At 41.1% G+C, this 17,999-nt stretch overlaps 1 protein-coding gene across 3 annotated transcripts in view; it reads left to right on the top strand.

Annotated features, from left to right (window-relative positions):
- SNX31 (sorting nexin 31) overlaps positions 1–17,999 on the top strand; it is an 83,205-nt gene that overhangs the window by 44,065 nt on the left and 21,141 nt on the right. For all 3 annotated transcript variants that reach the window (XR_008536932.2, XM_054657426.2, XM_016959732.4), the window contains 3 exons: positions 5,063–5,155; positions 8,654–8,857; positions 16,444–16,557. Coding sequence is in view for 2 of the 3 variants with exons in the window: in XM_054657426.2 (XP_054513401.1) it covers positions 5,063–5,155; positions 8,654–8,857; positions 16,444–16,557 (411 nt within the window). In the remaining variant the exon portion in view is untranslated. The remainder of the gene's footprint in view (positions 1–5,062; positions 5,156–8,653; positions 8,858–16,443; positions 16,558–17,999) is intronic.

Genomic DNA, 17,999 nt, shown 5'->3' with positions numbered 1-17,999 from the left:
ATGTCATAATAATCTTTATCATCATCATTATCATCATCATCATCATCATCATCATCATCATCATCATTGTTCCCTGAATCTGGGTAGAGGAGCTAAGAAGTCAAAGGTGGGTCCAAGGTCAGCAAGAGAGTCAGGACCACAATCACTGCCTCTTTTGGGAGGCCTGCCTTGGCTCTCCCCAGAAGAAAATTCCTACCTTCCTCCCACTTCTCCCAACCAGACTCTGAATGGCCAAGGGCAGAGACTGTCTCATTCCTCCTGTGTCCTGGGTGCCTGGGATATGTGAAAGACTAAGAAGTGGTCAGGCATGGTGGCTCACACTTGTAATCCCAGCACTTTGAGAGGCCAAGGCAGGTGGATCACCTGAGGTCAGGAGTTCAAGACCAGCCTGGTTAACATGGTGAAACTCCATCTCTACTGAAAATACAAAAATTAGCTGGGCACGGTGGCGCACGCCTGTAGTCCCAGCTACTCGGGAGGCTGAGGCAGGAGAATCACTTGAACCCAGGAGGCAGAGGTTGCAGGGAGCCAAGAATATGTCACTGTACTCCTGCTTGGGTGACAGCACGAGACTCTGTCAAAAAAAAAAAAAAGACTAAGAAGCAGTCATCCTTTAAAAAAGTTAACATGAAAAGCTCTTGAGTTCTGATAAATAATGGAGCCACCATAATTAACTATTAAGGGGCACAGCTTTGATTTTCTAAAGCAGATGTGCCCAGTAATATCCAATGAGTCAACTGAATTCCCACAGCCTGTTTCCTTTCTTCTGCTCCTCTTTTAACCTGAGTTTAAAAATGAGAGATTGCATTTAAAACTATAAGTAAGTATACATTTTGAAGGCTCAGTCAATTCTGGGCCTGCATTTCAGCAGGGCCATTGCTGGCCTGGACAGTGATGCAAATTAGAAAAAGGCACCCCATCCTCCAGGTGGGGCTAGTCCTGCATCGGGGCCCATGGCCTGGTGAGTGGAGGGGGGCTGACCTTTGGCTTCCTGACTCCCCTATGGCCTGGTGACCTTGTCCAGGCACACACGTCCCTTGCCCTTCTCCACCATGCTTTCGCCAGAGCCGAGTGGCCAGTGCCGGCCTTTGAGAGGCATATGACCTCCATTTCTCACTACTGTGCCCTCTGCAGAGGACACTAGAGCGTGTGAGACTGAAGCTCAGGAAGACTATGGCTTATGTGATTTTGCTTGATTTTTAAAATTTTTAATTTTATTATTTTTTCTTTTTTTCTATCTGCAGCACCTTTAGGATGCTTGATTTTTTAAGTTCAGTTCTGCATAAGCCCCTCTCAGCCAGTGTTCAGGGAACCATGTAACTGAGTAGACTTGTCTAGACTCGACTCTCATTGTCTGGACCTACTCAGAGTGAGGCACTGTGTAATATCACATTTGAGTTGATGACTTGTGAACCCACAATCAGGGTCAACTCTTTTCAAAGGTAATGATATAAGGCTGGGCGCACTGGCTCACGCCTATAATTCCAACACTTTGGGAGGCAGAGGTGGGCAGATCACCTGAGATTAGGAGTTTGAGACCAGCCTGGCCAATGTGGTGAACCCCCGTCTCTACTAAAAATACAAAAATTAGCCAGGTGTGGTGGCACATGCCTGTAGTCCCAGCTACTCGGGAGGCTGGGGCAAGAGTATGGCTTAAGCCCAGGAGGCGGAGATTGCGGTGAGATGAGATCACACCACTGCACTCCAGCCTGGGCAACAGAGTAAGCCTGTCTCAAAAAAAAAAAAAAAAAAAAAAAAAAAAAAAGGCCAGGTGTGGTGGTTCATGCCTATAATCCCAGAACTTCGGGAGGCTAAGGCAGGCCAATCATCCGAGGTATCTGAGGTCAGGAGTTCGAGACCAGCCTGACCAACATGGTGAAACCCCATCTCTACTAAAAAGACAAAAAATTAGCTGGGCATGGTGACGCATGCCTGTAATCCCAGCTACTTGGGAGGCTGAAACAGGAGAATCACTTGAACCCGGGAGGCGGAGGTTGCAGTGAGCCGAGATTGCGCCATTGCACTCCAGCCTGGGCAACAGGAGCAAAACTCCGTCTCAAAAAAAAAAAAAGGTAATGAAACAAAACAGTTACATTACCTTTGCTGTAAGACATCTGCATCTCTGTGTCTGAGGATCCAGTTACTCTGATGGTGAATGACAGGTCTTGGATTAGTACTTACTGCTCTGACTCCTGTTTATCTTTACACAGCCATCCCTTCTTTTCGATATTGTTCCCCTGTGCCAACAGCCCTTACTGGGCTCTACCATCAAGTACAATTCAGGAAAGAAGGCAGCGTTTCGTTCTTCACACCATGCTTTCTCGTATGGTCTGTAGGTTTGGTTTGAGGAAGAATTGGCGACACAGAGAAAGCCTTGGGGTGGGTAGCTGCCTACCTAGTAAGAATTCAGTGGCTTGGGCAAGGGAAGGAGGGCTTGGTGTAGTGTCCAGATCTGGGTTTGCTCTAACTCCTGCCACTTACTCGCTGGGTCATCTTGAACATCATAGCCTCTCTGAACCTCAATTTACTCATCTGTAAAATGGTGGTATTGTTCCTCCCCACAGAACAGAGTAGGCCCCCCTTATTCTTGGTCTTGCTTTCTGTGGTTTCAGTTACCTGCAGTCAAGCATGGTCTGAAAATATTAAGTGAAAAAATTTCAGAAATAAACAATTCATAAGTTTTAAATTGCATGCCATTCTAAGTAGTATGATGAAATGTCTTGCTGGCCCGGAACATGAATCATCTCTTTGTCCAGTTTCTTCGTGCTGTCTGCATCATCCACCCGTCAGTCACTTAGTAGTGATCTCAGTTATCACCATCCTGGTATCCCAACACTTGTGTTCAAGGCCCCAGTTTTACTTAATAATGGCCCTAAGGTGCAAGAGTAGTGATGCTGGCATATTGTTATACTTGTTCTATTTTCTTATTAGTTATTGTTGTTCATCTCTTACTGTGCCTAATTTATAAATTAAACTTTATCATAGGTATGTATATGCAGGAAAAAACATAGTATATATAGAGTTTGGTATTATCCATGACAGTACCAGGCATCCCTCCTGGGAGTCTTGGATAGTGTCCCCTGAGGATAAGGGGGACCACTGTAGTTGGGAAGAAGTCAATGATAAAATCGATCTAAAACAAGTTTTCAACAAATATTGTTATTTTTCTTCTCCTCTCTAAATCCCATGTCCTTTTCCCCCAGCCTAAACAGCAATATTTAAGGCGTATTTAGCTTTTCATTCTTCTCTGGGAGATAAAGCATAGCCTGCCAATATCACTGAGGGATGTAACAGATAGGCTTATGTTCAGACTAAGGTGAAAATAAACACCTGATAATTGGCAAAGAATTGCTGGGCATTGCCGTATGTAGGACACTGGGCAAGGCACACTGAGACGACGGGCGCGGGGTCTTCCCTTAGGGGTTGACAGCCTAACTGAGGGACAATGGCCAATTCTGCCCCGTCATGACAAGTTAGAGCAGCACAGGCCGAGTGTGTGTGGCTGAAGAGGTGGACAGCTGATTCCACGGCCTCCCCAGGGCCAGACTGGCTAAAGGGGAAGGGAGCTGGGTGCCGAGAGGAGAGAGAAAGAGCACAGGAAAAGGTGCCTAGCTCAGGGAGGGTAGGCTGAGACAACAGGCTTTGTTACTTCCACGTTTCATGTTGCTTCACCACAGTCCTGACGTGGTTCCACAGGGGGCCATTGCCTTCAAGGCAATTTCTGCCTTTGAGCCCAGTGTCGTTCTGCTGAAGCCTGCAGTGGATTAGGAAGCAACCAAGAACCCCATTAGGGATTTGGAGTTTGGGAACACTTGCTGATGATGGTTACCCTAGGCTGACCAGACAGGACCCAACAATATATTCAACTTTAATTTTTTTAATGTGAAATTAGTTTTTATCTTATAAAAAGTTTGCAAATGTGAAAGAGTTCAAAAATGAAAGTAGATGTCACCCCAAATCTTAAATCAACCAGATATATAAACTATTGATTAACTCTTTGGGTATATTTATTTCATACATTTCATGTATTTCCACATCCATTTCCTTGACTTGTAAGTATCCATATGAGGGTTTTATGTTGTTTTATATTTATTTTTTGTTGTTTTATAAAAATTAGGGTCTACTACTAGACTCTTACTTGGCAATTTGATATTTTTCATGCACATTACACACATTTCCCATGTTGTTAAATATTCTGTGTAATTTTTAATGATATCATAGCCTATTATTTAGTTATACCCAAACTCAGTTACCTATTTTGGGGCATTTCATAACAGTACCTACATCACAGGGTGGCTGTAAGGATTGACTTGTTCTGAAGCAATTAGAACATTGCCTGACACATAGTAAGCACTATACATGTGTTTGCCACTATCAAGTTGAAAATGTTTCATTGTTATAAACAATAGCAGTAATGACCTTATCAATATATTTTTTCCAATATCTGTGTTTATGATTCAAATATACTTATTATTTGGAACTCCATTTTGTCAATTGCCGATACATAGCTGTTGCCCATTTTCCTTTTGGTGATGCTTACATTTTTCCTATTGCTTTATATAAATATTGTTTGATATATATGATGCAATCATTTTTCTTGTTTTTCCATTTGATTCTTAGTTTTGTTGTTGTTGGTTTTCAGGTAGAGAAGTTTTATGTTTCACATAATTATATATGACTATTTCTTCATTATGACATTTTGTTTTTATATCTTAAAAAAGATATTCCCTACCTCAAGATCAGATAAAAATATTTACCTTTATTTTTTTCCTGATTCTTTTATGGTCTTATACATTTAAATCTTTATCTGGAATTTATTTGATTAGGTGGTGTGGGGAAAGAGCTAATTTTATTTTCTTTTTTGCCAAGTGTTGCCAATTGTCCCCAAGCTGTTGAACAATCTCTTCTTACTAATTTAAAAAATAAGACTTATAATATGCTAAATCCCTAAATATATATCCACTTGGGTTTGTTTTTATATCCCTTCATACAAGAGTATGTTTTTGTCAGATTGATTAATTTCTGCTAAGACTGCTAATTTTACAACTTATGTTATTTTAAGGCAATACAGGACATTGAAAAAGGATGGGCCAAACCCACACAGGCACAGAGGCAGAAATTAGAAGCTTTCCAGAAAGAAGACAATCAAACAAAGGTGAATCAAATATTGCTCCAAGAGAAATCCCTTGAAAGGGAGTTAAAGAAACATATTAGAATTGAACTGTTTCTGTAACTGATAAACCTACCAAGCACTAAAAGCGGGGCTCTTTTTAAAAAAATAAGAATATCTTCATTGATTGTTCTGAGTACAGAATTAATAAAAGCTTATTGTTTAAAGATTCTAAAAAAAATACAGACGGTATATTGTGAGTCCTCTGCTGAGTTAATTAATATAGATCCTCCGCATTATTTTTAGTGACTACAGAGTATTCCATTTTATGGTTATATTGTCGTTTGGCTAACCACTTTTCTATTATTGGAAGTCAGGTTGTTTCCAGCTCTTGCTGCTATAAATCACTTTGGCAGCAAGAGCCATGAGGCCCAGGGCTGTGTATAATTTATACATACTCTGTGTATTCACAGCACCTGGTACAGTTCCTGGCTGAAGTCCCTGAACATTTCAACCAACATCCTCTTTGAGTATGTGTTCTATTATTCCTTAGGATATATTTCTAAACATTCATTTTTAAAGTTTCCGTAAAGGTGTCACCAAATCACATACCTCCTGCCCCCAAGCAGCGAATGTGTCTGACAGACAAGACGTATTTTAACAGAAGAAATGGCCTCTGTTTTGTTGTGTTGTCTTTTTAAAAATTCTTTTGACTTTGCCAGTGTTCACAACTGCAACATTGATTTTTGAACGAAATACAACCAAAATTTAGAGGACTCGTTTATACGTAACAGAAAATAATTCTTCAAAGGCTCAGACCTTTAAGATTTTTATTGATGAACTGCAAAAAAAGAAAAAGGAAAGGCACCTACTGCCACAATTTAGTATCCCCCCCACCTGCCAGCCCAGTGTTCTACCTCAGCTTTGTCACAAAAAAAAAAAGAGTTCAGTTTCTCTGTGTGTTTGTAAATTTTGACAAGTGCAGCTTCTGTTTTGATGGATAGAATATTGCTGTTACTTCAGATGCAATTACAAACTGTGTACACCACAAGCAAGTCTTCACACATATCTGCCCTATAAACTTCTTAATTTAGTAAGACTATTGTTCTTACCATGCCCTGCCAAAATGTGTATTTGTAGTTTTTCCACAAAATAAATTTTATCTTCTATGATAAACATTTTATCTGAATTTACCATACTATTTGTAATAATGCTATTTTAAAAAAGCTTTGCTTTGAGTACATAAATTGAATTAAAAATTTTAATTATTATTGAGATTTACTTTCTCTCAAAGCATCTACATGTACTGATATGTAACCAACATTATTTGTTTGTCAAGTTCTTCTGCTAATGGAGCAAACACATTAACAACTATACTTTCTGTACAAGAAAACTTGGAAGTGAAATGAATGAAATTAACTTAAAAAAGAGTCATTTGATCTAAATCAGAGAAAGGCTGTGGTCCATGGGCCACTTTTTTTGCAAATAAAGTTTTATTGGCACACAGTTACAATCACTCATTCATGTATTGTCTAAGGCTGCTTTTGTGTTGCAGTGGCAGAGGTAAGTAGTTGCAACAGGGACCATATGTCTGTATAGCTGAAAATATTTACTAGATGGTTCTTTACATAAAAGTTTGCCAATCCCTGATCAAAATGAAAATATATTAATATAAACATACTTTCTGCAGCTGTGTATGTTAAATTATCTTTTTTAGGTACAATCTTAACTAATTTTCAAGTAGAGAATCCTTGTAGAATTCTGTCTTCTGGTGTTCATATAGTTAGTAATATCACAACACCCTTTTATCGAATGTCAAATGCCAACAGGCATTTTACATAAGTTACTTACTCATCACCAACTTTCTTGCAAAATAGAGCTTCACTTTTAATTAAACAAACACTTTCCTTTCTTTTAGCTCATTGCAGCCAAGAGATTATTACAATTTTAAAGAAGTGTTATCAAACAATAAGATAAACAATTATAAATTTATACCATATCACTTAAAAGTGTTGTAGCAAAAGCATGACACTACTCTCTGTCTGCTCTGTGACAAGATGACTCAGCTCCTGCCCCCAATCACTGCGCAAGTACCATGTACTTACAACCTGTCCTTTCTGATGTTTCTCACTGACCCAACTGAAGGCCAGCACCTTAATGCATCTCCCAAGCTGAAGCCTGGACCATAGCACAATGAGCTGGCACATGTGGCTGGATGGGACAGTGGCTTTGAATACGCCTGCCAGCATGAGATCAGGAGTCAGCTGTCCCTTACTGCTTCTGACTCGGCCTGTTTCACTGTATCAGAGAACGCCTCCGGAGTCCTTGTAAAGGAGGTGTGAGTTACCTTGCTTCAGGAAAGGATCACAAGTTGTCACTAGGTAGTCTTCTTTCTGATTTAACCATGTGCTAAAGTGGGAACTCTGTTCTCCGCATGCACATCTCACATACCATTAGGCCAGGCCCATGGCGAAAGCTGGAAGAACAGAGTGGAGTTCACCAAACCTATACCAGCTTATTTAAATGCAATCATTAACAAAATGGAAAGCCCTGGACAGACGTTAATGTGACAGGATGCCTTGATCAGTGGTGTGAATGCAACTGTCCTCAGTTCTTAGGTCCCTTCAGAAGCAGAGGGAAAAGCTAAATTTTAAGTCTTCCCTGGGCAACTGGGGGATCTCTGGAATTCTATTTAGAAAGCAGACCAGCTCGTGTCCTCATTGCCATTTCTAAAATCTCTTTCTCTGGCAATTACTACCACCATCATATAAAGCAGCCTGTAGAAATGAACCACTTTTCTTCCTACATAGATCTCAGCTTAGTTTTTTAAAAGCCAACATTTTAGCCCTGGCACAGTGGCTCACGTCTGTAATCCCAGCACTTTGGGAGGCTCAGGCAGGTGGATCACGACAAGGTCGGGAGATCAAGACCATCCTGGCCAACATGGTGAAACCCTGTCTCCACTAAAAATACAAAAATTAGTTGGGTGTGGTGGCACGTGCCTGTAATCCCAGCTACTTGGGAGGCTGAGGCAGGATAATCACTTGAACCAGGGAGTCGGAGGTTGCAGTGAGCCGAGATCGTGCCGCAGCACGCCAGCCTGGGTGATAGAACGAGACTCCGTCTAAAAAAAAAAAAGCCAATGTACACTTTTTTGTTTACTTGCTATTATAATCTGCTGAGACAGAATCATATCTGTTCATCCATTTCATGGACTCTTTTCTTCATTCTTCATTTACTCATGGAATATTTTCATTTCCACTGTGTACCAAGCACCATAACAGGGGCAGGGACACAGTGGTGAAAGAGGCAGGAATGGTCCCTTCCCTGGAAGGACACTCCATGAATTTCCCCCGGGCTTCTGGTGAGCACCAGGGGCATTATCTCTATGTGTAGGATCAAGAAAAGGAGCTTTCACTGTGACTCAGTTCCATGTATTATCCTAGAATGGCAGTAGCTTCTGACATGAGGTTTTCATCTGTTTCAAGTGGTCTTTTGCTTCCTCTTGCCTCCCCTCCCCCCACATCACCCTCTTTGGAGCAGTTTTTGGAACTGGCCCGGGAGGTACGGCACTATGGATACCTGCAGCTGGATCCTTGTACCTGTGACTACCCAGAATCGGGCTCTGGAGCTGTTCTTTCTGTTGGCAATAATGAGATCAGCTGCTGCATCACCCTGCCTGACAGCCAGACCCAGGACATCGTTTTCCAGATGAGCAGGGTGAAGTGCTGGCAGGTCACTTTCCTTGTGAGTATCTTGGCACCTTGCTTTGCCCATGACTTAAAAATCCTAGTACCCTTGGATGACAAAGTTGACACTAGGGAGACAGGTTTGCCATTTGAATCTGTACCTTGAGTGGAGTGACATCTAAGCCACATTAAATATCACCTAGTGGTAAAACCTATCTGTAGTCTGATGCATGTTCCCCACCCAGAGAAGCAGAGACATTGATCTTTCCACCTTCCTAACAACAGGCCTCCCTACTGCTCGAAGGGTGGCTGTAGTAATAACAGCAGATGGCAATAACAGCTGCCATTTATTGAGCACTTACTACGTGCTCAGTGTTGACAAGGTCTCTACCCTTCAAGACTGGCACTGACTGGCAGAGCTCTTCTTACAACACCTTGGCATCATGCTTGCATTGCCAGCTTCTCCCAAGAGAAACCCTTATTAGATTTATTGAGTGCCCACTTTGTACCAGGGGCTGCGCTGCACTGTCTCATCTATTATTTAATTCAGCCTATAAGACCCCAGTGAGCTAAGTGGTGTTATCCTCTTTACACAGGAAACTGAGGTTAACTAATAGAGGACAAAAGCTATCAGAGCATGACACCCACGTGTTAAATCCATGGAATCCCTGGGGATTTTTTAGCTGGGCTCATACTTGACCTCTCTGTGGCATTCGATACTGTCAACCATTTCTTACTTCTCAAAGATCGCTCTCCTTTCTCCCCTACTTTTGTAGGCCACTTCTCCCTCTGAGCATTCCTGAAATTCTGGTGTTTCTGGCATTGCATTCTAGCATCATTCCTCTACATATTCTCTGAGATCAATGCCCAGACCCTGCTCAAAGGCCCAGTTTTTTCTACTTCTGGATGCCTTCAACCAGGTGTCTCAGAGACATCTCAAACGCAACCTTTCCCTGAAGCAGACGTGTCCTTTCCACCTTATGCCTTTCATGGGGTTCTTCTGCCTGTGTTCCCTACTTGGTCAAGGGAACTTCCACTACCACACCCTAATTGCCAAACCAGAAATCTTGAAGTTATCTCTGACTTTTCTCTTTCTCTGACCCTACACATTTAAGTGCTAATGGAGGCCTATCCATTCTATACTTTGCTGTCCCTCAAAAGTCTCCCTTACCAGCCCAGGCAACATGGCAAAATCCCATCTCTACAAACTAATACAAAAATAAGCCAGGCATGGTGGTGTGCACCTGTGGTCCCAGCTAGTGGGGAGGCTGAGGTGGGAGGATCCCTTGAGCCTGGGAGGCAGAGCCTGCAGTGAGGTGAGATTACATTACTGCACTCCAACCTAGGCAACAGTGAGACCCGTCTGAAACAAAAAAAAAAAAATTCCCTCTATCTCTGCACTCACAGCTTGGTCTCAACATGCCCTGTGTGGATGGATTGAACAGTTTCCTAATCCTCCCTACACGACTCTTTCCTCCTGGAGGTCAGAAAAAAATATATTGTATGATCTTAGCCCTTTGAAATGTATGGAAACGTGTTTTGTGGCCCCAAATTTGATCTATCTTGGTAAATGTTTCACATGTATCTTAAAAGAATGTACCTTCCATTTTGGGTAGAACATTCTATAAATATCAATTGCCTTAGGGATTGGCTCATTTTTGCTCTGCATAATTTGTTGGAAGTTCATCCAGGTTGCTGACTATATCAGTAGTTTGTCTCTTTTTATTGTTGAGCAGCAGTCCATGGTCTGGATGTGCCAAAGTTTGCTTAACCATTTACTCATTGAAGAACCTCTGGTTGTTTCTAGTTTTTAGCTATTATGAATAGAGCTGCTATAAATCTTCACATACAGGTGTTTGCCTGACCATGAATCTTCATTTTTCTGGAATAAATGCCCACAAGTGCAATTGCTGGGTCGTACGGTAATTGCATGTTTACTTTTTAAAGAAACTGCCGAATTGTTTTTAAGAATGGCTATATCATTTTACATTCCCACCAGCAACGTATGAGTGAACCAGTTTTCTGCATTCTCACCAGCATTTGGTGTTGTCACTATTTTTTTTATTGTAGTCATTCTAATATATGTGTAAAGATATTTCACTGTGACTTAAGTTTGCATTTCACTATGGCTTATGATGCCGAATATCTTCATGTGTTTATTTGCCATCTGTATATCTTCTTTGGTAAAATGTCTTCTCATATCTTTTACCCATTTTTGAATTGGATCATTTGGCTTTTTACTGTTGAGTGTTGAGAGTTCTTTATGTATTCTAGATACTTGTTCTTTGTTGGCCATCTGGTTTCCAAATACTTTCTCTTACTCTATAGTTTCGGTTTTGTTGTTGTTGTTGTTGTTGTTTGTTTGTTTCCTTGTTTTGGTTTTGTTTTGAGAGAGAGTCTTGCTCTGTCGCCCAGGCTGGAGTGCAGTGGTGCAATTTCAGCTCACTGCAGCCTCCACCTCCCAGGTTCAAGGGATTCTCCTGCCTCAACCTCCCAAGTAGCTGGGATTACAGGCATGCACCACCAGGCAGGGCTAATTTTTTGTATTTTTAGTAGAGATGAGGTTTCACCACGTTGTCCTGGCTGGTCTCAAACTCCTGACCTCAAACAATCTGCCTGCCTCGGCCTCCCAAAGTGCTGGGATTACAGGTGTGAGCCACCACACCTGGCCCACTCTATAGTTTTTCATCCTCTTAAACAAGGTCTTTTGCAGATCAAAAATGTTTCATTTTGATTAAATCTAATTAATCAGTTTTCCTTTTTTGGATTGTGCTTTTGCCATCAAGTCCAAGAACTCTTTGATAAATCCTGTTATAGATGCTGAAGTTTTTCTATTTTTTTCCTAAAAGTTTTACAGTTAGGAGTTTTACATGTAAGTTCATGATCCATTTTCAGTTAATTTTTGTATGGAGCATGAGACTTAGGATAAGGTTATCAGGCCAGGCACAGTGGCTCATGCCTATAATCCCAGCACTTTGGGAGGCCGAGGTGGGCAGATTGGTTGAAGTCAGGAGTCTGAGACCAGCCTGGCCAACATGGAGAAACTCTGTCTCTACTAAAACTACAAAAATTAGCTGGGCGTGGTGGGGCGCATCTGTAATCCCAGCTACTTGGGAGGCTGAGGCAGGAGAATCCCTTGAGTCTGGGAGGGGGAGGTTGCAGTGAGCCAAGATCACGCCACTGCACTCTAGCCTGGGAGACAGAGCAAGACCCTGTCTCAATAAAATAAAATAAAATAAAATAAAAATAAGGTGGTTATCCCCCCATCCCCAACCTTTTGTTTGTTTGTTTGCCTCTGGAGGTCCAGTTGCTCCAGTACCCATTTGTTGAAATGACTGTCTGTCCTCAAGTAAGCTATTTATATACCTTTGTCAAAAATCAGTTGGGCATGTTTGTATGGGTCTGTTTCTAGGTTCTCTGTTCTGTTTGGCTGATCTATGTGTATATTCCCCCACCAATATCACACGTGTCTTTCTTTGTAACAGCTTTATTGAGATATAATTCACATACCATACAATTCACCCATATAAAGTATACGATTCAATGGTACGGTATTTAGTATATTCACAGAGTTGTGCAGCCATCACCACAATCAATTTTAGAACACTTTATCACCTGAAAAAGAAGCCCCATATCCTTTAGTTGTCACTTTCCTATCCCCCCAGCCCTAAAAAACCACTAATCTACTTTCTGTCTCTATAGAATAGATTTGCCTATTCTGGATATTTTATATTAATGGAATCATATAATATGTGATCCTTGTGACTAGCTTTTTACTTAGTATGTTTCCCAGGTTCGTTCTTGTAGCATGTATCATCAGTACTTTATTATTTTTTATGGACAAATAATATTCCACTTTATGGTTATAGCACATTCTACCCATTCATCCATTGATAGACATTTGGGTTGCTTCTATATTTTGGCTGTTATGAATTATGCTGCTATGAACATTTGTGCACAAGCTTTTGTGTAGACATGTTTTTATGTCTCTTGAGTATATACCTAGGAGTAGAATTATCATTGGATCAAATGATAATTCTGTGTTTAACTTTTTGAGGAACTGCCAGCCTAGTTTCCAAAGTGGCTGCACCATTTTATATCCCCAGCAGCAGTGGAGGGTTTTGATTTCTCCTCATCCTTGCCAGTACTTGTTATTAATTTTTTATTATAGCCAACCTAGTAGATAGATGTGACACAGTATCCCATTGTGATTTCATTTATCTCAGTATTTTTTCTCTCTCTGCTTTATTTGTGGTTGTTTCTATTGCTATAGCTTTAAGATTATTGATATTTTCTTCTGTAATGTCTAACATTGCTATTTATCCCATCCAGTGCATTTTTTACTTCTAGTGTTGTATTTTTCATCTCTAGAAGTTCTGTTTAGATCTTTTTTATATTTTCCATTTCTCTCCTTATCATGCTACTATTTTTCTCCAAATTCCTGAGTGTATGGAACATACTTTAAATAGCAGTTTCAATATTTTTCCTACTAATTCCATCATCTCTGTCATTTCTGGATCTAATTCTACTGATTGATACTTTTTTCTTTTTGCTTTTTGTTTGTTTGTTTTTATCACCTGACGTTGAGTATGTACTATTGATTGATTTTTCTACTGTTTGCAGATCATATTTTCCTCCTCCTATTCATGCCATGTAATTTTTTGTGGCATGCTAAACGTTGCAAATTTTACATTGTTGAATGTCGCATTTTATTGAATTCCTTTAAAGAGCATTAGATTTTATTCTGGCATGCAGTTAAATTACTTAGGATTGGTTTTATTTTTATTTTTATTTTTAAGAGGCAGGGTCTCACTCTGTTACCCAGGCTGGAGTGCAGTGGCACAATTATGGCTCACTGCAGCCTCAACCCTATGGGCTCAAGAGATCCTCCTTCCTCAGCCTCCCAAGTAGCTGGGATTACAAGCATGTGCCTATGCCCAGCTAATTTTCATTTTTTGTAGAAACAGGGTCTTGCTATGTTTCCCAGGCTGGTCCTGAACTCCTGGCCTCAAGCAATCATCTGCCTCACCTTCCCAAAGTGCTGGGATTACAGGCATGAGCCCCCATGCCTGGCCAGTTTTACTTTTTTGATGCTTGCTTTTAAGCTTTATTTCCTTTTTTTTTTTTTTTTTTTTTTTTTTTTGAGACGGAGTCTCGCTCTGTTGCCCAGGCTGGAGTGCAGTGGCGCGATCTTGGCTTACTGCAAGCTCTGCCTCCCAGGTTCAAGCCGTTCTCCTGCCTCAGCCTCCCGAGTAGCTACGACTACAGGCGCCTGCCCGCCTTAATGAAGTTGCAGAGTAATCTTTAGTCTAGGGCTAATTTAGCCCTTTATGCCTTAGCTACCATTCTTAGAGCTCTACCTGACATCTTGTCTATTGTCTCTCTGCTCTGGCCAATGGGAACATGAACTCTTTCCATCCTTGTTTGTGAGCTCCTGCAATTTCCAACCTACTGCTTTCCAGATGTTCTTTCCCCAGCCTCATGTAGGTTTACTCTATACACGCGTAGATCATTATTCAGCCAAAGATTTGTCAAAAACTCCCTAGAGCTCTCGCTGTGTTTAAAGCCCTAGTCTTTGGTATTCTGCACCACAAATTCCAATCTCAACTTCTTGAAACTTTTACCCTTTCTCCTCTACTCATTAAGACCCCTGGGCTCTGTTTGGGTTCCCTGTCTTCGTGTTATATCCTGGAAACCTCTTCAGGTGGTAAGCTGGGATAATTATGGGGCTCACTTCATTCGGTTTTCCTTCTCTCTGGGTTAACAGTACTGCGTTATCTGTTGTTCAGTGTCTGAAACCAGCTGTTTTCCAATTCGTATTTTGTTGTTGTTGTTGTTGTTGTTTTCGAGATGGAGTCTTACTCTGTTGTCCAGGCTGGAGTGCAGTGGCGCAATCTCAGCTCACTGCAACCTTCACCTCCCAGGATCAAGTGATTATCCTGCCTCAGCCTCCCGAGTAGCTGGGATTACAGGCACCAGCCACCACACCCAGCTAATTTTTTGTGTGTTTTTAGTAGAGATGGGGTTTCACCATGTTGGCCAGGCTGGTCTCAAACTCCTGACCTCAAGTGATCTGCCTGCCTCAGCCTCCCAAACTGTTGGGATTACAGGCATGAACCACTGCACCCAGCCTCCAATTCATGTTTTAACTGATGCTGCCAGACCAATATTTCTAAAATATAAATCTAATTCCTGTTTTTTGGAGACAAGGACTTGCTATGGTGACCAGGCTGGTTTTGAACTCCTGAGCTCAAGAGATTCTCTTGCCTCAGCCTCCCAAAGTGCTGGGATTACAGGCATGAGTTACCACACCTAGCTGAAACCTCTTAAAGAAAATCTGTTGCCCTTAGGATAATGTCTGTTGCCCCCTAGGGGGAAAAATATCTTTTTTCTTTCCCTATTTCTTTTTTGTGTACTGCATATAATCTGCAGGAAGGGATCCTTAGCTTATAAAACCTGTAAGAGTTAGGGCTCTTTGTTGGCAAGCAATAGAAACCAACACATTGGACTCTAGTGGAAAATGGGATTTATTGGAAGGATATGGAGTAACCTACAGATTCAAAGGAAAAACGGATGCAGAGGCTTTAGAAAGTTAAGAACCAAAGGAGCTCAAGCTTTCTAAGAAATAGGAACTCTATCAGGACCTACCATTTGGGTCTCTCTGACTGGAATAACATGAGAAGCATAGAGAATTACTTGTCCACTTGGCCTGAAATTTGGTCATATGCCATCCTCTGACTTTTCATTCCCTGATAGTCCTACATAAATAGCCAACAGTGGAAGAGGGATGGTTTTTCCAAGGGTATTTGAGACTCCATTACTAGGAAAAAGAATGATGGATGCTGCAAAGCAAAAATCACAGATGTTGCCTACCAGGCTTTCAGGATCTGGTCCTAAGCCTCTTCTCATATCACCCTCCATGCCTTGGAGCCTGTACTGCAGCCACATGCACAGTCCCTTGTAGTGTCTCCAACATGCCTCAGGACATTTGCACTTGCTAGAATATTTCCTTTTTCAAAAATCACCTCTCACCTCCCCTACACACTACAAAATAAAACCACCACAACAAACTTGGGTAGTTTCTACCTCTGCTCAGATGGCCCTTCCAGGAAGTCTTCCTTTGCCCTCCTAGCCTGGGTTAGGTGCCCCTCCTATTTACTTCCATAGACCTGTGTTTCCTTCCTAACACTTAATTATTAATATATCAAACTGTGGTGATTTACTTTCATGGCTCCTCCATAGACTGATACCTACTTGGAAATAGGGACAGTCTCCCTCATTTTGATATTTTGCCCAACACATTAATGGGCTTTTTTTTTTTTTGAGACGAAGTCTCACTCTTGTCACCCAGGCTGGAGTGCAATGGCATGATCTCGGCTCACTGCAACCTCTGTCTCCCTAGTGCAAGTGGTTCTCCTGCCTCAGCCTCCCAAGTAGCTGGGATTACAGGCCCCTGCCACCACACCTGGTTAATTTTTGTATTTTTAGTAGAGATGGGTTTCACCATGTTGGCCAGGATGGTCTCGAACTCCTGACCTCAGGCGATCTGCCCGCCTCAGCTGGGATTTCAGGTGTGAGCCACCGTGCCCGGCAAATTAATAGGCATTTAAATTTACATTGAATATAAAATATTTTCCTTTGTAGGGAACTCTGCTGGATACGGATGGGCCCCAGAGAACTCTCAACCAGAACTTAGAGCTCAGATTTCAATACAGTGAGGATAGTTGCTGGCAGTGGTTTGTTATTTACACCAAACAGGTGAGTTCTCAGGGCAGACCTTGAACACCCTCTGTGCTGAAATACTGTCTTGCTTGCTGGGGTGGATGAAGCACATGACCCTAACCCAACTAGAGCAGGACCCTAAAGTGTTCTATGCACTCTCGTTTGGGACCGTAATACCTTTTATTTTGTTTTATGTTTTGTTATATTTTACTAGTCACCGTGGCCTTTGTATCAGTTAGAAATGAATTTAGTTACCAAGTAATGGAAGATTCAACCAACAGTGGCTTAGACCAGGAGTTCATAGACTTTTTCTTAAAGGATAGTAAATATTTTAGGATTTGAGATCCATACAGTCTCTGTTGCAACTGCTCAACTCTGTTAAAAGCAGCCACAGGCAGTATATAAACAAGTGAGTCTGGCTATGTTCCAATAAAACTTTATTTATAGAAACAGATGGTGGTCTGGCCTTGTTTGCCAACCCCTGACTTAGGCAATACAGATTTTTATGATCTTAGTTAATAAAAATACTGAAGGTAGATGATTGGCATCCCTATTATTCTCTTGACCTTTTCCAAGCAGATAAAAAGCCACTGGTTGAGAATCCCTTATCCCAAATGCTTAGCACCAGAATTGTTTCCAATTGCAGATTTTTTAAATCTTGAAATATTTGCATATACATTCATGTGGCACATAACATTTTGGTCAATGACAGTCTGTATATATGGCAGTGGTCCCATAAGTTTATAATACAGTATTTTTACTGTACCTTTTTATGTTTTTTTTTTAATGTTTCACCTTTTTCCTGTAGTACCTTTTCTATGTTTAGGTGATACACATACTTATCATTGTGTTACAATTGCCTCAGAATTTATTCAGTATAGTAGCATACTGTACAGGTTTATAGCCTAAGAGTGGGAGGCTCTATCATCTAGCTTAGGTATATAGCAAGCTATACCATCTAGGTTTGTGTAACTACACTCTATGTTGTTTGCACAATGACAAACTTGCCTAACGATGCATTTCTCAGAACATACCCCATCATCATTAAGTGATGTATAATTGTATATAATGCGATATCTTGAGGATGGGACCCAAGTCTAAACATGAAATTCAATTATGTTTCATATACACCTTAAACACATAGCCTGAAGGTAATTTTATATGATATTTTAAATAAATTTGTGCATGGAACAAAGTTTGTGGACATTGAGCCATCAGAAAGCAAAGATGTCACTACCTCAGCCACCCATGTAGACCATCTGTGGTTGTTGGGCATCACCATCATTCCTGACTCTGAATTTATATGCTACTGATAAGCAATCCATTTCTTATACTTATTCACATATACATAATCAACAGTAGAAAACATGACATACCATTAATGCAGTGAAAAATTATGTGTTCAGGGTAGCTAATCAGCACAATAGCATCACTGGAATACCTGTATCAGCTGTGAAACCTGTGAAACAATAGCAATA

This window comes from Pan troglodytes, chromosome 7 (assembly GCF_028858775.2).
Source record: "Pan troglodytes isolate AG18354 chromosome 7, NHGRI_mPanTro3-v2.0_pri, whole genome shotgun sequence".
Lineage (NCBI taxonomy): Eukaryota > Metazoa > Chordata > Mammalia > Primates > Hominidae > Pan > Pan troglodytes.
Note: the sequence above shows the minus strand (reverse complement) of the source record. Positions and strands in the feature narration are given on the sequence as shown.